The sequence below is a fragment of the Canis aureus genome, chromosome 19, assembly GCF_053574225.1.
Source record: "Canis aureus isolate CA01 chromosome 19, VMU_Caureus_v.1.0, whole genome shotgun sequence".
NCBI classification, from domain to species: domain Eukaryota; kingdom Metazoa; phylum Chordata; class Mammalia; order Carnivora; family Canidae; genus Canis; species Canis aureus.
In genome coordinates, this window is record NC_135629.1 from 2,766,845 (window position 1) to 2,794,666 (window position 27,822).

Consider the following 27,822-nt stretch of genomic DNA (forward strand, 5'->3'; position numbering starts at 1 on the left):
CATTTGTCATTTGGAAAACTGAAGCCCAGAGAAATCCAGGGACTGACCATCACTTAGACTAGTAAATTGGTGGCTAAGTCTTCTGGCTACAGAGCCCATCACCCACAGCATGACCCCTTTATTGTCCAGCTTAGTTGAGAGTATTCTGTGGGAAGCCAGGCTGTCTCTGGAGGGATAGAGGGATCAACTTTTGGAAAGTCAGCATCTAATTGAGTAGAGGGATTATTATTATTATTTTTTTTTTTTTTTTTTTTGAGTAGAGGGATTATTTATTTAGCTTGCCCTCTTAGGAACTCCCCTACCTCAGTGGGATTCTGCTGAAGTGCACCACCACCCACCACATTTCTGTCACATTCCACATTCTGTACTGAATGTATTGGCTAATTCAAGTACTTCTTTTTTTTTTTTTTTTTTTTATTTCAAGTACTTCTTGAGGGTTTCCAGTGCGCTTTGCCTCTAGACTTGACCATTTCTGCTAAAGGTATAGCTACCGCACAGCCAGCCAGAGTGCCCTCTTCTGCCTGTCAGTCAGCACACAGGTTATCAAGTCTACCTTGGGGTCATTTCTTGAACCTGTTCTCTCGTCATTCCCAATGTCATCACCTGTGTTCATCTCTCCTGGAACATTGCAGCAAGCCCCTAGCTCTTTTCTCTGCTTTCATTCATCCCCTCTCTCATCAAATTCTTGCACATTGCCATTAGGGCAATCTTCTAACCATAAAATCTCATGATTCTGAGGGATTGTATATGTTCATTGCCCTGGCATCCATGTGGCATGCTATTTTTTTTTAAAGATTTTATTTACTTATTCATGAGGGATACACACACACACAGAGAGAGAGAGAGAGAGAGGCAGAAACACAGGGAGAGGGAAAAGCAGGCTCCATGCAGGGAGCCTGATGTGGTACTCAATCCTGGGTCACACCCTGGGCTGAAGGCAGCACTAAACTGCTGAGTCACCTGGGCTGCCCGTGTGACATGCTGTTATACCATCTTTCTGCCAAGTGGCCATTTCAATTATGTTTTTATGCATTGCATTTATTTATATATATATATTGAAGTAAAATATTTTTATTATTTTATATACTTGTTTTATGGGTGTAATTTCCTCAAGTCTCTCTGGAGGTGTTCAGAACAGATTTTTCTAAGTTCTCCTTGTTTACTAAATTAACTTCTCTCAGAGGTGAGTTGCTTTGCTTTCTCCCTTTCATGTTTCTCTATGAGCCTGACTTTCATCTAATGTCCTGTGAGTCCTGATCATTCTTTCATTTTTATAAAGATGATACTAGATTGCTCAGTATTAGAGGCTGGTGTAGGTCTCCTCAGTATTCTGTGGTCTCTGCTCCATGAGCACACCTCTCTCCTAAACACCATGACTGTCTGCTTTGTGTGGTGAATAGGTAAGCTTCCCTGTGGAGTATGTACAGGGGATGAGGAGTGGAAGATGTTAAGTTACCAGTTTCTTCTACTCAAAAAGACTATGCTTAACAAAAGTATTCTAATTATTTGTCTAAATAGTATAGTGTGCTTTCAATTATCACTAAGATCAATCAGCTTCTAAAAATTACACTTTTTCTCATAATAAGTCAATTTTTCCTTTGGTAATAATTCTCAGAGTTGTATGGATCCATTTGAATGCTTATTTCATAGACCCACTGCACAGCTTCCCTCAAGGGATTTATTTTCATGACTTCCTCTCAGGTTTCTTAATTCCCGTGTCTTCTTTGGATTTCTTGGGGGAACTTCCTTAATTACCTTTCTCAGAATCAGTGGATTGAAAGACCTTTCTTTGCATATATGAAAACGTCTGTTTTATAATCATACTTGAATGATAGTTTAGTTGGGTATAAAATACCAGGTTCAAAATACACTTCCCTTAAAATTTTGAATGCATTTTCAGTTTCCTTTCTACAGTCTAGTGTTATGAATTAGAAACTTGGTGATAGGGATCCCTGGTGGCGCAGCGGTTTGGCGCCTGCCTTTGGCCCAGGGCGTGATCCTGGAGACCCGGGATCGAATCCCACATCGGGCTCCCGGTGCATGGAGCCTGCTTCTCCCTCTGCCTGTGTCTCTGCCTCTCTCTCTCTCTCTCTGTAACTATCATAAATAAATAAAAATTTAAAAAAAAATTAAAAAAAAAAAAAAGAAACTTGGTGATAATTTGATAATCTCTTTATTGTAACTTTATAGGTTAACCTGTTCTTTTTCTGAGAGCTTTTAGGATCTCCTCTTGCTCCTTAGAATTCTGAAATGTGGGGATTCCTGGGTGGCTCAGCGGTTTAGCACCTGCCTTTGGCCCAGGGTGTGATTCTGGGGTCCCGGGATTGAGTCCTGCATCAGGTTTCCTACATGGAGCCTGCTTCTCCCTCTGCCTGTGTCTCTGCCTCTCTCTCTCTCTCTCTGTCTCTCATGAATAAATAAATCTAAAATAATAATAATAAAAACAAATTCTGAAATGTCATGAGAATGAAGCTAGATGTAAGCCTTTTATCATTCATCTCAAGTATATGCCCTTTCAATGTGAAGATTCCTGCTGCCAGGTGTGGGAAATTTTCTTCTTTGGCTCTTTATCCTTTCCATTTTAAGGGTTCTTATCTTTTTATAAATCATATTAGATATTAGACCTCTTGCACTGGTCATCTGTTTCTTTTAACTTTTCTCTCTTGTCCTTTTACTTTTGCTCTAAAGATTTTTCCTTGACTTTTTTCTTCCAGATGTTCTATTGAATTTTTATATTTTGACAATTTCATTTCAGTTTCTACAGACTTTTTCTTTTTTAGAGATTATTTGATTCTCTTATTAGCCTGTTTTTATTTTAGGGATGCAGTATCTTTGGGTCTCTCTGAGATACTAACTGGAATTTAAAGATTATCTTCCATTTTCTTTTCTTTTTTTATTTTTAAATTTTATTTATTTATTCATGAGAGACACAGAGAGAGGGGCAGAGATACAGGCAGAGAGAGAACCAGGCTCCCCATAGGGAGCCTGATGTGAGACTTGATCCCAAGAACCATGATCATGATCTGAGCCAAAGCCAGATGTTCAACCACTGAGCCACCCAGGTGCCCCTGTCTTCCATTTTCTGAATTTTCTATGTTTTGTGTCCTTTTGCTCCCGTAGTTATTCTCTCTCCTTGATTCTGTTAGAAAGGAAGCCCCTTTTCCACTGCCTTTCCTGGTGTTTGTCTTGGCTGAGGGATTATTTGTTCCTGTGATGTCATCTACTTTCTACATTCCCAAAATATATCTAAACCTTTAAAACTTTGACAGTTGAAAAGCCATTCTACCATTTGATGGAAATTTTGGAGGAGGAGGCCCAGTTCACTACCTTGAACCACCTCTCTCATGTCTGAAGAGTGCTTTAAAACAGTCTTTGATACTTGTTTTGCAACAAGAGGGCAACCAATAAAATTTCTTGCTAGAAATAGCTTCTGGTGTTTTGAATCAATCTCTAAGAGAACTGGCCCATGACTTTGCTATGTCATTACTCTGAAGAGGCCTAGGCTTCAGTGAAAAGCCAGAACAAGTCCTGCTGTCCAGGAGGTCTCCTAAGTTCCACGCTTCAAGATATGGTTCCTAGGAATGGCAGGGAGGGTAAAATTCCTCCTGTCACTACCAACAGTGACCGTGTCAGTTCTGGGCTCAGCCAGTAGTCTCTCTTGAGCTCTCCTGACATCTTTTTTATTTCCCATCCAGGGGCTAAAGGTCATGATCTCTGTGTCTCTTCTGTTCCTGTGATCAGAGTGTTCTCAGATCTCATTTGATGGTTTTACCAAGAGGCCTCCCATTACAACCCATTGGAAAAGAGATAAAAGGAACCTTTTTTAATGGGTTGTCTGGGATCTTCTTGGAGAAATCCCCAGAGGAGGAAACATAAATGCATTATAAGAACTATAGAGATGTTAACTTCTTGTCATGGACTGTCAACAAGGGCTGTCTCTGAGGGGTGCGATCATACAAACTTTCTTTCTACTTTTATACATTCTTGTGTTCATAGAATTTTAGTGGCAGATTTGTGTCATAATCATCATGAAGGAAATAAGGACTAGCCTGGCCCTCATCTCCCCCACAGTCTGCCTCCCAGACTCCCACCACCCAGCCTTATTTCTCATTCCTTTCGAGTAGGCTTGGTAGTCTGACTCCCCACCATCTCCCTGTGGGTCTCACAGTTCCTTTATATCATCTGCTCAGAGAATACTGAACAAATCAATGATGGACGATGAAACTAGTGAATGAGGTTTCTGTCTCTGTTCTTAGACTATGTCTTTCCAGACTTGACTGAGAAGGCGGGTCCAATAGAAGATACCAGCCAGGGTCAAGAGGTGCCAAGTCTGCCCTCCCCTTTGCCCAAGATGAACCTGGTGGAGCCACCCTGGCATTTGGCTCCTGGAGAGGAGGAAGAGGAGGAGGAGGAAGAGGAGGAGGAGGAGGAGGAGGAGGAAAGGGAGAAGGGGGAGGTAGAGAAGGAAGAAGAAGAGGACGAAGAGGAGCTGCTGCCTGTGAGCAGATCCCAAGAAGCAGCCCAAATTCAGGTCCACAGCTTTTCTCCCACCAGAAGCAGTGAGATGTCAGGGGCTGCCAAATACAGGCATGAAGAATCTGGGGACCAGGCCTCTTTGGATGTGGAGGTGGGGAGCAGCATGGAGCCCAGCCTGTCACCACCCGCAGTCACCCCAAGTACAGTGACCCCAGGGGGTCAGGACTTTGTCAGCCAGGAGGCAGGGGGCACAGTGCTGCCAGTGGCAGGGCATGGGGTAGACTTTGAGGCTCCTCAGGAGGCAAGTGAGGAGGCCACTGTGGGAGCAGTGGGGTTGGCTGGCAAGCAAGGGGAAGTGCCGTCCTTGGCATCATTCCCTCAGACAGAAGCTCCCAGCGGGGCTGAGACACCAGATGAAGACCCCCTTTACCCTGGAGCCTCAGCCTCTTTCCCCCTGGCCCCCCGAGACGTGGAACTGACACCTTCCTCTGCTACCTTGGGACAAGAAGACCATAGCCATCAGCCCCAGGAAGGACAGGCTGCGGAAGCCCAGTCCAGAATACCCTGGGATTCTACTCAGGTAAAGTGAGGGCACATGAAGACCATGTGACTGTCTCTCTCTAAGGACCCTGGTGGTCCCCTGGCTGCACAGTGGGGATGGGAGGGGCTGCCAGGCTGAGATGGGTGTCCCCAGTATAGCATGTAGAGCCCCAGCAAAACTTTTGCGGCGCACACCTCATAGCCCTGCATGGGCTCTTGTTAGAGCTCCGTTCCCCTGGCCTGCATGGCCTCATTCAGTGCTGCTGCTGCCACCTGTGGCCTTCCAACTGCCTGACCTGTGCCCCTGCCCCCATCTCCATACCTGCTCCCCTAGTGCAGTCGCCACCTACTCTCCTGCTCACCCCTGCCCAGCATATGCCCAGGCCAGTGTGCTCACACGTGAGAAAGGACAGAGGGAAGGGAGTCCCAAATTGCCAGCCTGTGTATCTGGCCTGCAGTTCTGTTTTCGTTCAGCCTACAGAACAAGAAACCCCTGCAGGGTTGCCACTGAAGGCCAATAGCTGGGGCAAGCCCTGTCAGGCCTCTCCTGCCTGTCCTTGAAGACATCCTCTGTGCAGTCCCTGGAGACATCTGGGGCTGGAGCCTGGGCATGCCACCTTGCAGAGGCTGTCAACTCTCACCTAGCTGTCACTAACCTGCACCTGGCCTTCACCATCCAGCTGCTCAAAGGGTTTCCGTCCGTACTTTCTCTGGATGCCTTTCCTTATGCCTTTGTAATTGTCACACTTCTTTTTGTTTTACTGCGCAGGTGATCTGCAAAGACTGGAGCAACCTGGCTGGGAAGAACTACATCATTCTGAACATGACGGAGAATATAGACTGTGTGAGTGCAGAGCTAGGCGGGGACCATAGGGCAGGGTGGGGACGGGCCCGCCGGCAGAGTGCAGGCAGAGGGAGCACCTGGGGATGGGGAGGGCTTAGTCTAACCCAGGGGCTGAACCGGCACCCACCCCTGTCTAAAAGAGGAGTGTCTTCATATGCTTAAATTCCTAAGGGCCCTTTTGTTCTTGCCGTGCTCTGTGTTTAATTTGAAGGATTGGTTTCATTCACACGTGCAATGTCTTATCTCCTGGGGGTTATTGAAACAGTCTTTTAAAAGTCACTTTCCTTATTTGTTAGTTTAGGTCTTGCTTTTCTTACACGCATTTGCTCCTCAGATGTCTGGTGGGTTCATTGTGAGCTATTTAAGGAGGGCCATCAAAAAGCTGGTTGAAGCTTTCAGCTTGTAGTGGAGTTTATTACCTGTGGCTTCTCAGGAGGGTGGACTGGCTGGGCCATTTGACAATTTTTAATGTCAACACTTTTAGATCCTTCCTCTTGGGTGACTAGATTCTTTGAAAAAGGAACGTCTGTCCTCCTGAGAGCATAAAGGGCTGGTTGCCAGTGTTGTGGGAGCCAGGGTGGGGAGATGGCTGGGCGCCCTGGTGTTAGAACACGTGTGCATGGATACATTCACTTATTCTCTCTCTGAGCACGAGCCTCTGCCACAGGTGCACCCAGTGTCCTCCAGGTCAGAGGGCCTTTCTTTTACCCTCTTTGCAGAATCAAGTTCCAATCTTCTGCCAGGGGGCAGGGACATTCGTCAGCTCTGCAGTGCTGGGGAGAGGAATTAGGGATCCAGCTGCTTCTTAAACAGAGTTTCAAACAGTTTTCCTATTTTTAGATCCATTTTCATCCTCCCTTCCAAAGGTAACCAGTGCTGCTTATTCAAGAGCATTTTAGTTGGGAGTTTGACAGCATAAGTGTGATTGCTTCTCAGCTTGTCCCATTTTGGCTTAGGATTCGGCTCTTCAGGACTTGCTAGATTAGGAAATCCTAACTCATCCATATGCCTCCAGTGCCCAGACTTCATTGCTCTTGTCTCCTCTTTCTGTTTTTGTCTTTGTGGTTTTAGACCTCAAAAAAATGCTTTAATCTCGTTTAGTGGGTTTGGGGAAAAGTAAAAATATATGCACGTATTTAATTCAAAAGTGACCCATAAGGTTGTCTTCTTTTATCCCATTATAAATAATAAACAAGTGGGTTTTTAAAAACATGATTGGTATGTTTTAATCTGTTGCAGTGATTATTTATTTTTACTGGTGCTTATATGCCAGTGAGAGCCTCTTTGCATTGGCTTCTAGGTCTTTTTGACCAGCCTGTTAGTGTTTGATAGTTTCCTTGCTTTCTGGTATAATAAGATGTTCTGGGCTCATCTTGTACTTTCCCTCCCCTAGACATGAAATCAACATTTCTCCAAGCCCTCATTGCTTTTATTGGGAAATGGTACTTAGAGACCACAGTGTGGGTCCTTGAGACCCTTAAATTTTGTGTGTGTATTTGAACATTAAAGTCCTATGTGTCTCCTCTTTCCAAATAAGACATACATTTATAAAAATGCTTTCATTCTGCCTCCCCTTTTTTTGTCGTTAGTTTTCTTCATTTATTATTTGATCTCTGCCTAATTAGTCATTTTTTTATGCTGGATTTTTTTTTATCATGGTAAAAAAATCTAATGTAAAATTAATCATCTTAAGGTACTATAGTGGTGTTAAGTATGTTAACGTGTTGTTAACTTTTCATCTTGTAAAACTAAACTCTGTCCACATTAACCACTCTCCCAGACCCCAACAACCACCATTCTACTTTGTGTCTCTAGGAATTTGGCTCTAAGTATGCCTTACAAGTGGAATCAAGCATTTGTTCTTCTGTGACTGCTTTATTTCACTTAGCAGAATGTTCTCAAGGCCCATCCATGCTGTAGTGTGTGTAAGAATTTCCTCCTTTTTAAAGTCTGAATAATATTCAGATGTATCTGTATCAGCCCTTATTTAAAGAATGCCTTTAATTTTGTCATGTTCTTTTGTAGCTTTTTGTTTTGATAGAATTTCAGAAGACTGGCACAAAGAAATCCTATGTATCTTTCAGCCAAACTCACCAGCTCTTAGCGTTTTTCCAAATCATTCAAGAGCAAGTTGAAGGCATTGTTTCCTTCTGTTCCTCCCTCTCGAAACATTGGTGTATATGTCTTGTCTTCAGAAGAAGAAGAGTCCTTTAGTTCACTAAGGTACAGTGATCAAAATCAGAATGTTCACACTGATGGACACAAAAGTATAATTTATAGACCTTCTTCAGATTTCATCAGGGGTCTAGGATCTAGCCCAGAACCAGGCAGAGCATTCAGTTTTCATATTTCTTTGGTTTTAAATCTGAAACAATTCCTTAGCTTGTCTTTGTGTTTAATGACCTTGACATTGTTGAAAAGTAATAGGAGTAATAATGTGCATCAAAATGATGGAGCTTTACAGAGAACACATCTTCAGAGAATGATAGGGAGAGAAGTGCTGACAGTCTCATAGAGAAAGTCGTGTGAGATAAAGCTTCAATTCTGGGAATCTAATCTGTAAGATTTAGAAAGAGCAGTGCAGATTTACAGCTTCTTCTCTTTTACCTGAGATATCATAGGTAATGCACACAGAGGAAACTAGAAAGCAGCCTGGGAAGAAAATCCAGGAGAGGAAGCAGAAAGATAAAGTAGTAAAGCAGAGGTATTGCCCTTGAGTTCTGTATGGCAAAAGGAAATTCTCAGTAGCGTCTCTCAGCACAGAGGACTGGATCGCAGACCTGAAGGCAGAAACAGCTGGGGTGAAATTGAACCTTTGTCTGAGGCCCCTGAGTTGCTGAGTGCACATTATGTCTTGTACTTCCCAGCCCTACCCTGGAATTGGCCCTTTCTTCATGGAGCCCTGGTTCCTTCTAATGAGGAAAAGGTATTTAGAAACAAGATCTGGGCTCCTGGTGTACTCATGGCTACTGGGGTGTCATTGTTCCTTGGCCCTTTTGGAAGAGAGCTAAGAGAGATAGGTCTGTATTTTTTCTCTGCAGAATATAATTTATTATATTATATTATATTATATTATATTATATTATATTATATTAGTGCACATACACATACATATATGTGCTCGTATATGTTTATATACGCACCCACACATATTTATAACGATGACTTTAGTAGTTAGCATTCCAGTTTTCCAGTTCCAATCTAGGACCACTGGCTCTTCCCAGCCTTCTCCTGTTGCACAGTTTTCACCAACAGAAACCCAACTCCCAACAGGTTTAGTGTATTTACTCATTTGTTCAGTTCTAGAATACTTGACAAGTGGTTGCAGTTTTTAACCACACCACTGCAACCATAAACCTACTAATAAGCAAAACTCAAGATCTTCTTTCAGCTTCTTTTATCTTTAGATGACTCTGAGGTTACCTGAGTTAATTCCTTTCTCTTTTGGTGTAGTTACACATTTGAGATAGGTTTCTGTTTGTCTTCAGTTTTAGATTCCCACCCCCATCCTTGTTGATATATTTGTATTTGTGAGCATGTAAAACATTAATATGGTTCTAAACATCTAAATGACACAAAAATGTTTGCTTACATACAGAAACACCCCCTCCCCGATCACCTCTCGCCTTTCATTCCCACCCACTCCCTCCAAGTAACCAATCTCATTAGTTTCTGGTTATCTTCCCTGTGTTTCTCTTCATAGAAACAAGCAGATAGATGTATAATTTCTTCCATTCTTTCTTGCAGGAAAATGTAGCATACTATTTATATTTTTATTAGTTTTCTAGGGTTGTCATAACAAAGTACCACACTGGATGGCTTAAAAACATACATTTATTCCCTCACTTTTTTAAAGGCTGAAAGTCCAAGATCAAGGTGTCAGCAGGATTGATTTCTCCCGAAGCCTGTCTCCTTGGTTTGCAGATGGCCATCTTACCCCTGTGTCTTCACATGGTTGTCCCTCTGTGTGTGTCTGTGTCCTTAATCTCCTCCTCTTATAAGGACACCATCAGATTGTATTGGATGGGGCCACCCTAACAACCTCATTTTAAATTAATCACCTCGTGAAAGACCTATCTCCAAATATAGTCAACATTCTGAGGTGCTGGGGGTTAGGGCTTCAACATAAACTATTGGGCCGGGGGCAGGCGGGGGGGGGGGGGCGCACATTTAGTCCATAACATTATTCCTCTGTATTTAGCTTTTCTTGCTTGACGATATCTGCTGGAAATCACTTTATGTTAATTTATGGAGATTATTCTCAATCATTTTATTTTTACAACTGAAGAATACCCCATTATGTATATGTATTGTAGGTTATTCATTAAATTTCCTTTGTGTGGGCATTTGGGTGGTTTCCGATATTCTGTGGTTACTTACAAGGCTGCATCAAATAACCTTGTTTGTATGTATTTTTGTGCTGTTGCGATGTATCTTCAGAGTAAGTTTCTAGAAGTGGGATTGCATATACAGTTTGTTAGATATTACCAACTTTCCATTTCTAGCTGATTCTCATTTGAAGCTTATTGGGCCTTATTTTTCTGCCTACAAAGTGTCTTGGCAATTTTATGCTTTTTCTCCTCCCCATGGACACAGGCACATGATAGAGCCCCTTTATAGCTCCTCCAGGTGAGCAGGAATGTTTTCAAGTACCTGTTTCACTGAAAGGGCTGCTCTTTGGAGGCTTCAGTTCCATTCTGGTACTCTGCTCTAGTTCTTCATCTCACGTGGGCCAAGAACACATAAGCATTTAAAGCCAAGTCTCCAGCTCCCAGGTTCCATCTGTGGACCCTGGGCCCTTAGGAATTGCTGCAGCTTTGGCACCTGCTCACTCTTCTGGCTTCGAGTTCCCTCTGCTTCTGCCTATGTTTTTTCCCAGTATTTCTCTGTACCAAGGTGGCAGAGCAGGACTTTCATCAGCTCTGTCTGCTGTATTGGCACAAGTCAAAATGATAGGCAGGGTGTTCCTTCCTGTTTGCCATAAGGACCACACCAGACACTTGGAGAAGTTGCATGTAACTTCAGGGCATTGGAAATGGGTGCTTGGATTTCCCCCTACTGTGGGGGAAACAGTGTGATGTATGGGAAGGACCAGCAGGGAAGATAACTTAAACTCATGAGTGCATTGCACTTAAGAAAAGCTCTAATGGGGCAGACTAGGTGGGTCAGTGGTTTAGCTCCTGCCTTCAGCCCAGGACGTGATCCTGGAGTTCGGGTCAAGTCCCACATTGGGCTCCCTGCATGGAGCCTGCTTCTCCCTCTGCCTGTGTCTCTGCCTTTCTCTCTCTCTCTCTAATGAATAAATAATCTTAAAAAAAAAGAAAGTTTAAAAAAAAAAGAAGAGCTTTAATGACTTACAATATACATGCAGAAAAGCACACAGATCATAAGTGCGTAGCTTGATGGATCATCCCAAAGGGACCACAGCCATGTAATCAGCCCCCACATGAAGACATGGAACATGATCAACACCACCAGAAGCCCTTCTCATTCTCCCTTCTAGACACTGCTCCCTCCAGGGAAACCATTTTCTTGATTTGTAACCACATACGTTGATTTTTGCATGCTTTTGAACTTTTTATGAAGATTCATTAGGTAGTATTTTGTGTCTGGCTGTTTGCACTAAACATTCTGTTTTTGAGATTTATCTAGATGGCTTCATGTAGTGAAGTTTGTTCATCTGTATAGTATTCCATTACTGTATCCATTCTGATGCTGCTGGGCCTTTGGGTAGTTCCCAGCTTCAGGCTGTAGGGCATATGCTGCTGTGGATGTTCTTGCACCCATATTTTGGTGAGCATATGAATACAGTTCTCCTGGGTGGCATTGCAGGGACATGGTCTCTGCATATATTCACCTTGAATGGATGCTGTCTGACAACTTTCCAACGTGTTTGTACCAAGTTATACTGCCTCCAGCAGTGTGTGTCAGGTCTGGTTCCTCCATGTCTCTGTCAACCACTGAGCCACCCAGGTGCCCCTGGTTAGTTTTTTCAAGTCCATTTAGGAAATCTTCGCCTACTCTGAGTTCATGAAGATAGCTTTCTTATTTTTTAAGAAAATTATCTATTTTAGAGAGAGAGGGAGAGCACATGCATGGGGGCGGGGCCGTGGGAGAGACAGAGGGAAAGGAAGAGAAACTCAAGCAGACTCTGTGGTGAGCATGGAGCCCAACGCAGGGCTCAGTCTCATGACCCTGAGATCACAGTCTGCACCGAAACCAAGAGTTGGACGCTCAACCAAGTGTGTCACCTAGGCACCCCTGAAGATAGCATTTTGTGCTTACTTCTCAAAGCTGTAATCTGGAATCCATCTAGAATTAATTGTAATATGAAGTATGAGTCAAGGTACATTTTTTTTCTTTTACACTGGGATAGCCAGTTGTCCTGGCACCTGTGACTGAGTAAGTACTTTTAATCCTCACATTAAAATGGCGTTAGGACCAAAGCCCATGTTTTCAGATGAGGAAACTGAAGCTCAGAGAGGTGCAGTGTTTTGTTAAAGGTCGCAGAGCTGATGAGTGGCAGAACCAGGATTTGAGGAGTACCTGGGTGGCTCAGTGGTTAAGCTTCTGCCTTTGGCTCAGGGCATGATCCTAGGATCCTAAGATCCAGTCCTGCATCAAGCTCCCTGCAGGGAGTCTACTTCTCCCTCTGTGTATGTCTCTGCCTCTCTCTTTCTCTGGGTCTCTCATGAATTAAAACAAAACAAAACAAAACAAAAAAACTTAAAAAAGAACCAGGATTTTTTTTGTATATTTTTTAAATTGGAGTTCGATTTGCCAACATATAGCATAACACCCAGTGCTCATCCCATCAAGTGCCCTCCTCAGTGCCCGTCACCCAGTCACCCCATCCCCCCGCCCACCTCCCTTTCCACCACCCCTTGTTCGTTTCCCAGAGTTAGGAGTCTCTCATGTTCTATCTCCCTCTCTGATATATCCCACTCATTTCTCTCCTTTCACCTTGATTCCCTTTCACTATTCTCCAAATGAATGAGACCATATAATGTTTGTCCTTCTCCTTCCGACTAACTTCACTCAGCATAATACCCTCCAGTTCCATCCATATTGAAGCAAACGGTATGTATTCGTTGCTTCTAATGGCTGAGGAATATTCCATTGTATACATAAACCACAGCTTCTTTATCCATTCATCTTTCGATGGACACCGAGGCTCCTTCCACAGTTTGGCTATTGTGGCCATTGCTGCTATGAACACTGGGGTGCAGGTGTCCCGGCGTTTCACTGCATCTGTATCTTTGGTAAATCCCCAACAGTGCAATTGCTGGGTCATAGGGCAGGTCTATTTTTAACTCTCTGAGGAACCTCCACACAGTTTTCCAGAGTGGCTGCACCAGTTCACATTCCCACCAATGGTGCAAGAGGGTTCCCCTTTCTCCACGTCCTCTCAACATTTGCTGTTTCCTGCCTTGTTAATTTTCCCCATTCTCACTGGTGTGAGGTGGTATCTCATTGTGGTTTTGATTTGTATTTCCCTGATGGCCAGTGATGCAGAGCATTTTCTCATGTGCTTGTTGGCCACATGTATGTCTTCTTTGATGAAATTTCTGAAGAATCAGGATTTGAACCCAGATTTATTTGATTCCAAATTCAGAGTTTTCTCCCCAGGCCACTGACACTCAGTTCCCATCTGCAAAATAAATAGCATGAAATATATAGTCATCAGGCACTGCCAGAATAGACATTGTGCATCTGTGGGCTTATGCCAGGCAGACATCTTGACCCAGGAAATGTGGGGTATGCACATGTAGGGGATCCCAGGCCCGTGGCATGGGGGAGGATTTGCCTGTGGGTAGGATTGTGTTTCTTTTGTAAGCAGGGAGGCTGCTGGGTGCAGTGCGTGCTGCTCAGGCAGATGCAGGTGTGTCCCCTTTCCCTGCATACACATACACACACATGCACATGAAGACAGTAAGAACTATTTTGGAAAAAGGGCTTTCCTAGCTTTCTAGGTACCAATTTTCTCCCAAATTCGGAACCAAGTAGGCTTTCTGTTCGGCGAGTGAGTGCCAAGGCTTGAGCTTGCACCTGGCACTTGCCAAGGTAACAAGGAACTTCGGTCCCTGTGGTAGCCTTTAGATTGGCATGATGATCAGGAAGGCTCACTAGCTTGGGCTCTAATGGAAAGGAATTAGGAATGTTAGAACCCCACGTGGTCTGATGAGGTGCCTGGGCCTTACAGGCAGCCCTGGCTCAAAGCTCAAAGCTCTAAGGCAGTGTACTCAGAAGAGTGCTAAACAGCTGGGGCAGGTATCTTGCTCAAAGCTTTGGAGGCCAGGAGCAGAGGTCAGTGATTCCCTGAGGACAAGAGAGAGAAGGCTGCTGAAGCAGAGCCTGGGGGTGGGGAGCAGCAACAGGGCCAGTGAGGGTCTTTTCCCTGACGGGGCGAGATTGGTGGCCTGCCTGGGTTTCTGCCACTCACTGAGTTCTGGGCCGGTACCTGCCTCTTGTTTCATTTTTAAAAATTACATGATTATATATACACAAGGTGAGGAAAATCTAAAGAGTATGAGAGTGTCTGATGAGAACAAAATCTGCTTATATCCCTCCTTCTGCTCCTGGCCCTGCTTCCAGGGATTACCATTTTAACCATATCTGTTTTCATTCTTCTACTCTCTACTGCCACCATAAAAGTACTCAGACATCTTTCTTGACTCCCCAACTTTGGGCTGTATCTCTGCAATGACAAGAGATGAGCATGTCACTGTTTCCCACCTCCCCTCCTGGGTTTGGTGGCTGTATGGCAGTGTGCATATTGTACCCCTGACACCCTAGTCTATTCATCCCTTGCACTACACACTTGAATACTCCAGCCTGGCCAGCATACTTCCATTCACATGAGACACCCACTTCCCAGACTTGTTGCATATGAGCATCTCTGTCTCCAGGCTCAGCTGTGAGTACCCCTGGGCACACACCATGCTTTCCACATGTGAGCAGCCCAGGCAGTAAGGAGCAACTGGATGCCTGTGGGGAACCAGTAGGTGTGTGCCTTGCTGTTCCACAGTTCTGCCCAAAGGCCAAGCTCACAGTGTCTCAATGGTCCCCAGGGCTACAAGAACACCCCCTCTAGAAGAGCCAGCTGGCCTTTCCCGGTGTTTGGCCACTGGGAGGTTGGAGGTTGGAGTGGGTGGTGTTGGGACAACCTGGAGGCAGGGGGTTAGTAGAGCCCTCTCCCTTACCAGGCATGGGGGCTCTCTTTTTGTCCTTGTAGGAGGTGTTCCGGCAGCACCGAGGGCTGCAGCTTCTGGCCCTGGTGGAGGAGGTGCTGCCCCGCCACGGCAGTGGCCGCCACGGGGACTGGCACATCTCCCTGAGCAAGCCCAGTGAGAAGGAGCAGCACCTTCTAATGACCTTGGTGGGCGAGCAGGGTGAGCGGGGGCAGCATGCAGAAGGAAGGGCCCAGGGAGGCAGCATGAAGCTGGCACTGTTTCCTGAGGGCCACGGGAGGTCTGCAGAACCACAGGAAAGCATGCAGATGGGGCTCTGAACTTGGACCTCTAGGACAGCAGGATGAGGTAGTGGCTGGACCTCTAGTATAGGGCTCAACTGCAGTTGAACTGGAGTTCTGGAGAAGGGGTGGAGGGTGTGAGCGTCAGGATTAGGAGGAGAAGAGGTGTGGTTTCAGCACTGAGGGAGACGATGGGCACCGCATGCTGAGTTGTGGGCTGCAGAGGGGGCATGTTCAAAATGCAGCAGTATGGGGCTGTGGGAGTGACTGCCTGCTGTCCCACCTGCCACGTGGTGGGCATCCACTCAGTCCTTTTGAACGAGTTAGCCAGCAGAAAGCAAGCATAGGAGAGAGTGGAAACGCACACACCTTGAGGCCTTCCTGTGGTTGGGAGTGGGGAAGCAAGCTCCCAGAAGCTCAGGCCAGAGGCTGTCCCAGGGAGCTGGGGTCGCCCCAGGGCCAAGGGTGCACTGAAGATGATGTCTCCCCCCAGGGGTGATGCCCACTCAAGATGTCCTTTCCATGCTGGGTGACATCCGAAGGAATCTGGTGGAGGTAAGAGGGCAGGGACCTGCTCCCCTCTCATTCCTTAGAGCTCTGGGAGCAGAGGGTAGGAGATAGCCTGTGTGGTAGTGCCAGGAGCAGAAGACGGACTCTTGTTCTGGGCAGCTCCTCCTTTCAGTTCTCCTAAGACAGTTCCCATGGGAGAGACAGAGTGTGTAGGAACATGTACACACAACCGCAGTGTTTGCAAGATGGCTGGAGTGAGAGGGCGCAGAGGGGGTGGTGATCAGGACAGGACTCAGAGGGGAGGGGACCCCGAGGAGGATCTGGACTGGTGAGTGGGAGTCTTGTGGGTTGGTAGTGGGAGCAACCCCGTGTCTGGCCCAGGAACTGATCAGAGACCTGGTGGGGTGGGACAGCGTGATGCAGTTCCAGAAACCACAGGAGAAAGCATGACAGGCTTGGGCGTGCTTCAGAAGCCATCAGCTAGGCACTGTCTGAAGGGACAGGGCTCAGGCTCAGGAGACGGTCATGCCATCCTGAGAGGCAGCCCTGACCCAGGGCAGTTGGCCAGCTGCATGGCTGGGCCCTGAGATACGCACTGAGGAGCAGGCTGGCCACCCCTGTGGAGGGCTAAGTAGAGTCGGGGCCTGTGGGAGGGGCAGGCCCCCCTTGGTCCTCCTCCTTGGTCCTCTTGCTCCTTGTTCTACTGTATCTGAAAGGGAGGACTCGGGTTCCTCACCATCTTTCTTCAGGACAGCCACCGTGCCAGCTCCTCACTGTGAAACCCACCACCTGGCATCAGTCCTCCCCCTTCTCCAAGGCTCTGCAGTATTTCACAGCTGGGAGACATGAGCTGTGCATGACTGTGCGCCCCACCTCCTTATCTATCATGCGTAAGGCGGAAAGGTGGTTGGGCTGGCGGTTTGGGGTTTCTTGATAAGCACACTGAATGCTTACAGAGTGCCAGACTATGCTGGGTTCTCTCACCCAGCTCTCAGCGTCAGCCCAGGCCTCGTGAGGATTAAACAAGGTACCCCAAAGCGTACCATTGGTGCCCTATTTGAGAGGAGAGCTGAAGCCCAGAGAAGGGGGGTGGACTTGTCCGAGAATACACAGCCAGGAAGCGACAGAGCCAGGCTTTGGACCATGCCTGAATGATTGAAGAGCCCAGGCCTTTAAACACGATGCTGTCCTTGCTACCTGGTTACCAAGGGCCTTTCCAGTTGTAAAATTCTGGGGTCATGAACATGGCAGGGGGAGACAGGGTGGACAGGTAGAAACTTGGGCTGGCCTTGATCTTTTGCTCCCCCACAGAAACTCTTGGCTCTCCCCACCCCTGGGTGTTCTAGCTTTACTGGACACTATTCAGACTGACTTGGTCTGGCAAATTTAGCAATTTCATTGGTGGTTGAACCAAGCAAAGATCTTTGATAACTTAAAAAGTCAGCAGACTTTTTTAAAATACTGGAAATAGGATGTTCAAAGACCCCCTGGAAGAGATGCATACTGGGCCTTAGATAGGGGAGCCCAAGGCAGAAAGGGAGGCTCCCAGGTCTCTGTACTGGGAGCTAGTAGACGCGACCCTCACCCTAGCACCTGTCATCTGACAAGGGTGACCCCTCCCCTTCCCTGCTCTCTGCTCGAGATGCTGATTTGTGGAGAGAATGCCTGCCTCACCTCAGGTGGGCATAGCAGCCTCTAGGCCTGAGAAGGTGGCCTACCCACGACAGCTTGCAGTGTGGCAGGGGTACTGGCAGCCAAATGCTGCTGGTGACCACCTGCTTTTAGTGGGAAAAGGGTCCTCCCTAGCTTCCTAGCTGAGAGTCTGGTGGTGGCCAAGGATGTGGACTGTCCCCAGCATCCCAGTCTACACTATCTATAGCCCATAATGGTCAGAATGATGCCAGAATACCTCCATGTCCAAGGTGGAAGCTTGTTTCAGTAGTGGAGCGAGACTTCTGCCCCAGCAGAGACAGGGTCAGGGCAGAACCATAGCCAGGATGGGAGGGGAGGTCGGGAATGGAGACATGGGATTGAGACTTGGGGCTGCCCTCTGGTGAACAGATAGAAACAGGGATAGTGCCCCAGGCCAGCACAGGTCCAGGCCTCTGAGGCAGTGTAGTCAGGAGTATGCCAGCCTCCTGTCCTGAGCCCAGGACCTCAGCTGAGGAAACTGGCCTGTCCCACCCCCAGATTGGCATCCAGAACTACTCCACTACAAGCAGCTGCCAGGCACGGGCCAGCCAAGTGCGCAGCGACTACGGGACGCTCTTTGTGGTGCTGGTGGTCATCGGTGCCATCTGTGTCATCATCATCGTGCTGGGCCTGCTTTATAACTGCTGGCAGCGCCGGCTGCCCAAGCTCAAACACGTGGTGAGCATAGGGTCACATCCCACCAGAGGGTTTGGGTAGGAGGTGGTGCCCGTGGAGGAGAGGGTACCCAGCAAGTCCAGTCATCTGAGACTCCGTGTCTTCACGTGCAGGTGAGGTGGCGGTAATTGTCCTGGGATGAGGTAGTCCAAGTACAACTGCTTATCCAGAGCCTGGCACCCAATTTGTCCCTCATGTCTGCAGGGCACCAGCCCTGACAGGTGCTAGAGCTACAGTGCAGAGGCTGTTGGAAGGATCAGATGATGTCAGGGGGGCCACCGGTTGTTCAGTGCAGAGGACCATGAGGAGTTTGGTTGTGAGAACAGAACAGAACAGAAGGGAGCTGGCATCTGTCAAGGGACCGCTGGAGGCCGGGGCGGGGGTGTCCCTGTGCAGGGTTTCACAGACCAGGGAAGGAGCCATGCGCGTGGCTCGCTGTTCGGGTGGGCGGGGGCCCGGCCGCGGTGCTCGGCCAGCCGCCCGCTTCCCCACCGCAGTCGCACGGCGAGGAGCTGCGCTTCGTGGAGAACGGCTGCCACGACAACCCCACGCTGGACGTGGCCAGCGACAGCCAGTCGGAGATGCAGGAGAAGCAGCCCAGCCTGAACGGCGGCGGGGCCGTCAACGGTCCGGGAGGCTGGAGCGCGCTCATGGGCGGCAAGCGGGACCCCGAGGACTCGGATGTGTTCGAGGAGGACACGCACCTGTGAGGTCGCCCGCTCGCCCGCAGCTCCGGGCCGCCGTCCCCCGCGGCCGGTGCCCTCGCCCCGCTGGGCTTGCGCCGGGAGGGGCCGGGCGGACCCGGAGCGCACTGCCGCGCCCCCGCTCCCGGCCTCGGCCCTCGGCGCGGGGCCTCCCGCTTCCCACCGGCTCGCGGAACAGTCTCGGCACAGCCCTCCCCATTCCCACCTGACGGCCCCAGGGGCCGCGCCCCGGGACCCCCATTAAAGCCGCCCGGAGACCACGCCGGGCCCAGCCCGTCAGCCTGCCCGCCTCGTTCTTGCTCCGGGGCGCGGGGGGCGCGGGGGGCGCGGGGGGTGCGGGGGGCGGGCGGCCCGGGTTGGTCCTCCCGGCGCCAGGTGCCGCTGCGGAGCGGGGCGGGGCGGGGCGGGGCGGGGCGGGGCCGCGTGTGTTTACATCCGGCCGGGGCGCGCCGCCGCCACCTCCTCCGCCGCCTCCTCCTCCGCCGCCGCCGCCGCCTGAGGTCGTTCGGCCCGGTCCGCGCCGCCGGCACCATGGACACCAGCGACCTCTTCGCCAGCTGCAGGAAGGGGGATGTGGGCCGAGTGCGGTGAGGACCCCGCGGCCCGGGGGTGCGGGGTGGGAGGGGCGCCGCTGGCCCCCCGCGTGCAGCGGACCGGCTCGGACGGGCGCGCGCCTCCGGAGCCCGACCAGTCGCGGACGGCCCCCCAGGAGCGCCTGGGCGCCCGAGCGGGGATTCCGACCGGGGTGCGCCGGGACGCAGCGCCCGCGCGGGTTTGCTCCTGGGGTCCGCGCGGGCTTCTGAGGGAGAGCGCTGCCCCGGAGCCCCGGAGCCCCGGACGAGTGAGCGGAGACGAGGGTCGCCCTCTGAGCTTACAGAACCGGGAGGTCAGACCCCGGGGGGCCAAGGACTCCAGACTCGGCCCGTTCCACGGATGCGCTCAGGGCCCGGCACGCTGGGAACACGTAGGACCCAGAATCAACCTCTGATCCCCGGGGATTCGGAAACTCCTAAATGCGGTTAAGGCAAATCTGGCGCTGAAGTCGCCGTAAAACAGGGAGTGAGGGAGGGCCCATTTGGGTGTGGGGCACCTCACTTCGTGGGCCCTTCCCTCCCTGCTCCCTGGCTCTGACCCACCACTTGCTCCCTTGGGCTGGCCCCAGGCTTCCCAACTCCCACAGCATCCCTGGCCCCTCCCCAGCATCAGATGTCACCAGGGACTTAGCTGATAACCCCCAAAGCTGAGTGCAACTGAAGAGCACTCCCAGTCCAACTTGGACATCTCACCCAGGCTTCCTGCCCTCAGTGATGGCTTCATCACCATCCGTGATGATCCCCCTCACCTGCCACATCCCATCAGCTACCATGTCTCCTGACTTCTGCCTTTTGAATCTTCTCACTGCTCTTCATGCATCCACACCAGCAGGACACCTGCAGAAGCCTTCTCCTTGGTCTCCCTATGTCCAGTCTCCCCTATCCAGTCTGCTGGCACAAGCAGCCAGGGGGCTGTGGGAGAAGCCCTAAACCCCCTCCTCTCTCACGGATGCCTTCAGGCCAGCTCTGGGCTCCTGCTTCTGAGGTTCTCCATTTCCCTTAGGAGTTCTCCCCTCAGCACCGTGTCTACCTGTGTTGGTCCCTTTGGTTGAATGCCTTTCCTGCTCTGGCCTGCCTGCCACCTGCCCTCACATAGGGGAGAGACCTCTCTCAGCCAAGATCGATGTTTTCTCTCTTTCTCCGTTCTGTGGGTCTCCTCTCACAGACCGCGAACCTGTCCTGACTCAGACACTGCTCTCCTCCCTGCCTAGGTACCTGCTGGAGCAACGGGACGTGGAGGTGAATGTGCGGGACAAGTGGGACAGCACCCCCTTGTGAGTGCCGGGTGGGTGGGTGGTCATGGCAGGTGTGTGTGGGGGGGTGGGGCCTTCAGGCCTCATAACAGCCTCCCATACTCCTCCTTTCCCCCCCCTCAGGTACTACGCCTGCCTCTGTGGGCATGAAGAGCTAGTACTTTATCTTCTGGCCAATGGTGAGAGAAGGAGCCGGGGCTCTGTATGCGTGTGTGCATGCATGCGTGCGTGTGTGTGTGTGTGGGGGGTTGCATTTGCAGACACTCTCAAGTCCTGTCCTTTCTTCACCGCTATACACACCCAGTCAGCAAGTACTGTGGGTTCTACTTTTGGAACCTGTTTTCTTATGTCCACTTCCCCATCTCCACAGCCACCACCCAGCCCAACTATAGCTCTCTGCCCAGCCCCAAAGCCAGCCTCCTCTGGTCTCCTGTCTGCCCCTTTTGCCCTACCTACAGTCCATGCTCCATATTGCAGCCTGATGGGTCTCACGAGTCTGATAGGCTTAAAGTTCCCCAAGACCTGCCATTTGCATTTAGCATAAAACTACACTGCCTTGCCAGTCTTTGTGCTTCTAAGTGAACTGCTCTTTCCCCTCTGGCCTCACCTCTGTTGGCTCCCCCATGTGCTCACGCTTCCAGCCACACTGGCCTCTCTGGTGCTCTCGCATTCCAAGTTTGCTTCTACCACAGGGTCTTTGCACTCACTGTTCTTCCTATTTACATTGCTGTTTCTCAGATCTTTGCATGGCTGACTTCCTCATTCCATTCAGGTCTCTGTGTGTTGTCACTGACACAGTGACCTTCTTTGGCCTCCCTGTGTGGCAGCCACAACCACTTTGCCTTGCTTTCTTTTTCTTCATAGCACCTGACATCATTTGTTAACATGTTCATTGTCCACCGCCACACTGGAGGATCGGTTAGTCAGGACTGGGATGTGTGTTTATGGCTGTGTCCGGGGCCTAGAGCAGAGTGGTCTCTGAGCCTGCTCTGTTTGTAGTCTGTGGTACCAAGACATGCCCATGTGCCCAGGCCCTGGCAGAGAAGATGCTGGTGTCAGAGTGGGCCCAGGATAATTTGGCAGGGGCTCCGAAGTCCAGGGCTGGGCCCTACACGTGGGAAGGTTGCAGGGGGAGAGATTAGGATTTCCCCCCAGACCCTGTCCCTGCCGCAGTGTACATGTTCCCGAGCCTGCTGACTGGCGAGCCCTGCTGCCCCCAGGAGCCCGCTGTGAAGCCAACACCTTTGATGGGGAGCGCTGCCTCTACGGGGCACTGAGCGACCCCATCCGCCGGGCCCTGCGCGATTACAAGCAGGTGACAGCCTCCTGCAGGAGGCGGGACTACTACGATGACTTCCTGCAGCGGTGAGATGGGGTGCAGGGCTGGGTGTGCATGGGGTAGGGCTGAGGACCCTCCTGCAGGGTTGGGGGAAGGGCCTGCTGAACACCTGCTCCGCTTGCTCCTCCCCAGGCTCCTGGAGCAGGGCATCCATAGTGACGTGGTCTTTGTGGTGCACGGGAAGCCCTTCCGGGCACATCGCTGTGTGCTGGGTGCACGCAGTGCCTACTTTGCCAACATGCTGGACACCAAATGGAAGGGCAAGAATGTCGTGGTCCTTAGGCATCCACTGGTGTGTCCCTCCCAGGGGCAGGTGGAGGGACAGCAGGGAGCTTATGCTGGGTGGCCGCCTCTGACCTTCCCTCCTGGTCTCCCTGCCTGCAGATCAACCCCGTGGCCTTTGGGGCCCTGCTGCAGTACCTGTACACAGGTGAATCTCTGAGCCTGCGGGACACTGGCAGGGAGGGGGTTTCTGTCCAGCAGAAACGGGGGCCTTGGGCCTCCCTTGTACCTCCTGGAACTTGTGCCCTGCAGCGTGGGGCTGTTCTAGCTGCCTCCTGGGTGGGCTGGGAAACAGCAAGCTGGAGGGTCTACTCAGGAGGAGCTTGTCCCACCTACACACCAAGTCCCCTTCCATCTGTCCTGGGGCCTGTGGAAGTCAGGCAGTGGCTCTTGAGGGGGCAAACCAAGGCAGGAAGGAGATCTGGGAGCCTTGGTGCTGGGGACCACAGAGAGCTCCTCTCGGGCCCTGAGCTTCCTGTGTCTCCCCTAGGCCGCCTGGACGTCGGCGTGGAGCATGTTAGTGACTGTGAGCGCCTGGCCAAGCAGTGCCAACTGTGGGACCTGCTCAGCGACCTGGAGACCAAGTGTGAGAAAGTGTCTGAGTTCGGTGAGTCCAGGCTTGGGGTCAGGGTGTCGGGCAGGAACCAGCAGCCCCCGGGCCCTGCAGCTGTATTGTCCCCTCCACAGTGGCTTCCAAGCCAGGCACGTGTGTGAAGGTGCTGACCATCGAGCCCCCGCCGGCAGATCCCCGGCTTCGGGAGGACATGGCCCTGCTGGCCGACTGCGCCCTGCCCCCGGAGCTCCGTGTAAGCACAAGGAGGGTGGGGCCCCATGTGGACGTGGCCATGGTAGACAAGCCCCGCGCCTGGCTCCATCCTTGGGCTGGAGCCAGTCCCTTTCTCTGAGCCCACTTTACTTGGGTCGTTGTCACACTTCAATTTGCAAATGGGGCTGCAGGCCATCCCTCCAGATCGAGCTAGACTAGACCTGTGGCTAGGACTGGCTGCTCTCCTGTGTCCCACCTGCTCCAATGGTGTCTCTTCCTTCATCTCCCAGGGTGATCTCGGGGAGCTGCCCTTCCCTTGCCCCGACGGCTTCAACAGCTGTCCTGATGTCTGCTTCCGGGTGGAAGGTTGCAGCTTTCTCTGCCACAAGGTGCCGTCCCTTACCGCCCCCCCATCCCCGCCCCCTTGCCTTATGTCCCCGGCCAGCTCTGGGGACAGGCACTGGCCCCCACCCTTCCTTAGCCCAGCCTCCCCCAGGCCTTCTTCTGCGGCCGCAGCGACTACTTCCGGGCTCTGCTGGACGACCACTTCCGAGAGAACGAGGAGCTGGAGGCCTCAGGCGGCCTCCTGGCCATCACTCTCCATGGCATCTCACCTGACATCTTCACCCACGTGCTCTACTACATCTATAGTGACCACACAGAGGTGCGGAGCTCGAGCAGGCTGTGTGCGCTGGGCTAGGGGGTGTGACCATCGGGACAGGTGTGCAGCCGGGTCGCTCCGGGGCTTCAAGGGAGTGCCTGTGTCCTGCTCTGCTCTGTGGGGCTGGTCTGCTCTGTTCTGAGGTTGGAGAGGAAGCATGGGACGCGTTTGGGTTTTTCTTTCAGGCAGAGGGGACCTTGGTTGGTTCCAGAACAGGAATGAGTGGCAAGAGCCACATCATGAGCACATGACACTTGGGATTTAATATGAGCTACCTGGGGTCCCCAGGTCCTCGGTTGGAGGGTGGGTAGGGAGAGTAACCCTGAATTACCACAACAGTGGGGAGCGCCGCGCCTCCTGCCTCTGGATTGCTGTCCATTTCCAGGGTTCTGGATTTCTGTCTCCTGTGCTTTTGCTTCCCTGGGTCTTCAACTGGCCCAGAGCATCCTCAGAGCATGGGTGACATGGGCAGCAGTAACTGCTGCCGAAGGTGTGCTGTGTGTGTGTGTGTGTGTGTGTGTGTGTAAAAGGCCCCATGATAAAGAGACCCCCCCCAAATACGATCACATAAAGGAGAGAGATGTTTGCTCTCCTTCACGTCTGAAGTGAGTGCGCCAGGACAGGTGACCTGCGGGGACCCAGGTTATCCCCTCCATCTTGTCACCCTGACATGGCCTGGGGGCAGTCAGCAAGCCTTCTCTGAGGACTAGGTGTCAACATCGTGCAGAAATGAGTGGGTATGGCTGTGTCCCACTCTGTATTCATTACGAAACACAGAGTGGGCTGGACCTGGTCCACAGCACCTGAGGAGGTGTCCTGTGCATCTGGATATTGGATATTGGGGTGCAGGCTGACTCACAGCTTAGGAGGAAGAATAAAATGAAACACACTGTTTCCTTTGTCATAGGCCAGGTGGAGGCCACACCCACCGTTCTCCTGTGGCCCAGGAGAGAACTCACTTAGTGGCCGTACTTGCCAAGCAGGCAGGTGGGGCTGTGTGGCCTCTGTCAGGAGTGGGGCCTGGGGGACAAGCTGGGCTGTGATGTCAGCCTGTGTTCACCTCACATGGTCCCCATTTGTAAGCCTAGCAGCCTCTCTACGTGGGCACCCTTCCCGGCCTCCATTCCTCCTGCAGCATAGCTCAGCTCTGGCCCCTGCCACCCGGGGTCCATGTCCCCCTGCTCCCTGCCACACTCCTGCGGGAGCTTTGCCACTGAGGACAGTATGTAATGGCTGTAAGTGTGGACTTGGGCTCCTAACCTGGTTTGATGCTGGGTTAGCTGCTCACAAGCTGTGTGACCCTAGGCTGGTTCCTCAGTGGCTCTGTGCCTTAGTCTTCCCCTTCTAGAAAGTGGGGATGGTGATAGTTGTGGTCTTTTAAGGTCTTGTGCAGATGGATGTGTGTCACAGGTGGAGCCCAGCCTGAGTAAGCAGTGCGTGTGGCTTGGATGTGCTCGAAGAGGTCCTGCCTGCCCTGTCTCCAGCCTCTCCCTCTGCCCGTCCAAAGTCTGGATGGGAGCCGAGCCTGAACCTGTGGTCTCTCCGAGCACAGGGTCCAGGTGTAGGTGGAAGGGAGCCGGTAAAGAGTTACTCTGCTGCCTTGGGGCGGGGGGGGGGGGGGGGGGGGGTTCCTGCCTCAGTTTGGAAAAGCATCTTCTGTTTTCTGACAACAGAGGCAGGCATGGTTGTACTGCCCAGAGAGGAAACTGAGGCACACAGAAGTGAAGTGACTTGCCTGGGTCCCACAGCTAGGATTTCAGAGTGTGGGTCTGTGTGCTTCACAGCTCAGCTTCTCTCTCCTGGTTAAGGGCCTAAGGTGTGGGAACCCGTCTCTGCCAAGCTCTCTGGTCCCACGGATGCCTGCAGCAATCTGGCTGGGCTAGGGGGTGTGACCATCGGGACAGGTGAGGCCTGTCACCCTGAGGCCTGAGAGGGAGCTCCTGCCCTACCTGCAGCCTCCACCATCTCCCTAATAGCTCCCAGCCTTGCTGCTAGGGCCCCGAGTGGTCCCCGGTGACCTTGCAGCTCATCCTCCCCTAACCCCTTCGTTCACTGCAGCTGCCCCCCGAGGCGGCCTACGATGTGCTGAGCGTGGCCGACATGTACCTGTTGCCTGGCCTGAAGCGGCTCTGTGGCCGCAGCCTGGCCCAGCTGCTGGATGAGGACAACGTGGTGGGGGTGTGGCGCGTGGCCAAGCTGTTCCGTTTGGCGCGCCTCGAGGACCAGTGCACTGAGTACATGGCCAAGGTCATCGAGAAGGTGGGCCTGGGGCAGCCGTGGTGGGTGGGGCAGGCTGAGGGCAGCCGGCCGGCGTGCTCTGAGCTGGCCTGTCCACAGCTGGTGGAGCGGGAGGACTTCGTGGAGGCCGTGCGGGAGGAGGCGGCGGCCGTGGCTGCCCGGCAGGAGACGGACTCCATCCCGCTGGTGGACGACATCCGCTTCCATGTGGCCAGCACGGTGCAGACCTACAGTGCCATCGAGGAGGCGCAGCAGCGGCTACGAGCACTTGAGGACCTGCTGGTGTCTATTGGCCTGGACTGCTGACTGTCGGCGTGTGGCACGGGCGGGCAGCTGTGTGTGTGCTTGCACGCATGTTCCTTGCTCCCTGGAGGAGGGTGTCCTGGTGGGCTGAGGGGGCTCTGTGGGGTGCCCCTCCCCCAGCGTGCCTGGGGCCCCAGGAGAGGGTCAGGATGAGCCCCCTCCCAACACAAACCAGCCCCCCGAGGCCCTGGGGCTGAGCACCACTCAGGGACACCTGGGGTGGGGGTCTCTTAGGACCTCCCTTCCCCGAGCCCCTCCACACCCCCGTTCTCCTGGCCCTGGCTTGTTTGCTTCCAAGCCAAGCCCAGCAAGCAGGCTTCTCCCAGGCACAGAGCTGGCCCATGGGGAGCAGAAGAGTCTTTGTGTGGCAATAAAGCTTGAATTCACTGTGAGAGCCTGAGCCTGTGTCTGGGGCGGGGTGCAGGTGCAGGGGGCCAGGGAAGAGCTCTAGATTCAGAGCCCCTTATCCATCGGTGCCCAGCAGGGGCTCCTCGGGGGCTGGGTGTGGTGGGGGGTTCTGAGTAGGGGCCTTGAGACTCCCCAGCTGGGCCCAGCCTCTCCAGCCGTGGGACTCTCCCCCTTCCCCTCCAGCACGGCTTTCGCCATGTGAAGTCCGACACACCCACCTGCCCTCAGTGGTCCTGGGGGAGGTTCAGTGGGAGGCTGACCCAACCACCATAGAGGCCGTTCCTCCTCAGACTGGGCAAGGACTGGCTTCTGAGCCAGACATATTTCTAGCACTCATTTATGAGCACCCCCTGCACACCAGAGGCCGTTCATCTAGCGGTGGAGCCTCCCCACCAGCACCTGCGTTTTATGGCTGCGAAGACCCAGGCTGGGCTGTTGGCAGGGCCAGGGGGAGAGGCCCTGGTCAGCCCTGTGGCAGCAGCTTGCTCTGCAGCTCCAGGGGGAGGGCCAGGGAGGAGTGAGTGGGAGTGGAGGGTAGGAGGGGGCCCAGTGAGCCCAGCTGGCCCTAGCCTGGCTCCCTCCACTCCTCAGCCCACTGGCGGCTGGCCATGGAGAGTCTCGTGCCAGGAGCAGCTGAGGACTGACCTCTTGTCTTCTCTCAGCCCCCGGCCAGCCTCCTTCCTGGGGAGGCCTCCTGGCCTCTGCCACGGGGGCTATGACATTATCAGGAATGTTAGGTGGCCATCTCCGGATGCCCTATAGGCTGTCCCCCGACCTGAGGCCCAGGCAGCAAGCGTCTGAGGCCTGTCCCATTCTGCCCTAGGAACAGCACTGGGTGTCCTGCCGTCTGTGCCTTACATGTTCATCAGTTCTAGAGTTTCTGGGATCTCCTTTTCCCCTCTGCATGTCCTCCATGTTGGTCTGGCAAGTGGCTCCCATGGGGGAAGCAGTAAGGTGGGATGGGTGAACAAAGTAGCAGCAGGCAGGGAGGTGATTGGCATGGGGGTGGGGGAAGGGGACGTGGACGGCAGGGCCTGCTGGGTGGAGGGCAGGGTCTGGGCATGGG

The 27,822-nt window shown here is 52.0% G+C and overlaps 2 protein-coding genes across 7 annotated transcripts in view; both read left to right on the plus strand.

Annotated features, from left to right (window-relative positions):
- The window catches only part of PODXL2 (podocalyxin like 2), a 36,668-nt gene extending 17,476 nt beyond the window's left edge, over positions 1-19,192 (plus strand). Inside the window, exons 3-8 of one of the 2 annotated variants that reach the window (XR_013357331.1) lie at positions 4,257-5,056; positions 5,786-5,860; positions 15,096-15,252; positions 15,826-15,887; positions 16,592-16,732; positions 18,033-18,162. Coding sequence is in view for 1 of the 2 variants with exons in the window: in XM_077857583.1 (XP_077713709.1) it covers positions 4,257-5,056; positions 5,786-5,860; positions 15,096-15,252; positions 15,826-15,887; positions 18,033-18,212; positions 18,707-18,919 (1,487 nt within the window). In the remaining variant the exon portion in view is untranslated. Of the gene's footprint in view, positions 1-4,256; positions 5,057-5,785; positions 5,861-15,095; positions 15,253-15,825; positions 15,888-16,591; positions 16,733-18,032; positions 18,213-18,706 lie in introns of those variants that run through there. The other variant, XM_077857583.1, reaches the window with a different exon arrangement.
- Positions 19,193-19,349: 157 nt separating this feature from the next.
- On the plus strand, positions 19,350-26,740 carry ABTB1 (ankyrin repeat and BTB domain containing 1). 5 transcript variants are annotated; one of them, XM_077857584.1, is made up of 12 exons: positions 19,350-19,500; positions 20,718-20,780; positions 20,883-20,938; positions 21,980-22,124; positions 22,231-22,390; positions 22,483-22,528; positions 22,871-22,987; positions 23,068-23,186; positions 23,437-23,535; positions 23,628-23,810; positions 25,866-26,066; positions 26,145-26,740. In XM_077857584.1, exons 1-12 carry the CDS (start codon positions 19,445-19,447, stop codon positions 26,349-26,351), a joined length of 1,452 nt encoding a protein of 483 aa, XP_077713710.1. In that variant the 5' UTR covers positions 19,350-19,444; the 3' UTR covers positions 26,352-26,740. The 5 variants fall into 5 exon arrangements, with proteins under 5 accessions (XP_077713710.1, XP_077713711.1, XP_077713713.1 ...); XM_077857585.1 differs by having other exon boundaries at positions 23,643-23,810; XM_077857587.1 differs by having other exon boundaries at positions 19,351-19,500; positions 20,718-20,745.
- Positions 26,741-27,822: the final 1,082 nt, after the last annotated feature.

Coding starts and splice junctions, on each gene's coding strand:
- ABTB1 (XM_077857584.1), top strand. CDS start 19,445: ATGGACACCAGCGACCTCTTCGCCAGCTGCAGGAAGGGGGATGTGGGC. Junction 19,501..20,717: donor GGGGATGTGGGCCGAGTGCG/GTGAGGACCCCG, acceptor CTCCCTGCCTAG/GTACCTGCTGGAGCAACGGG. Junction 26,067..26,144: donor TGGCCAAGGTCATCGAGAAG/GTGGGCCTGGGG, acceptor GCCTGTCCACAG/CTGGTGGAGCGGGAGGACTT.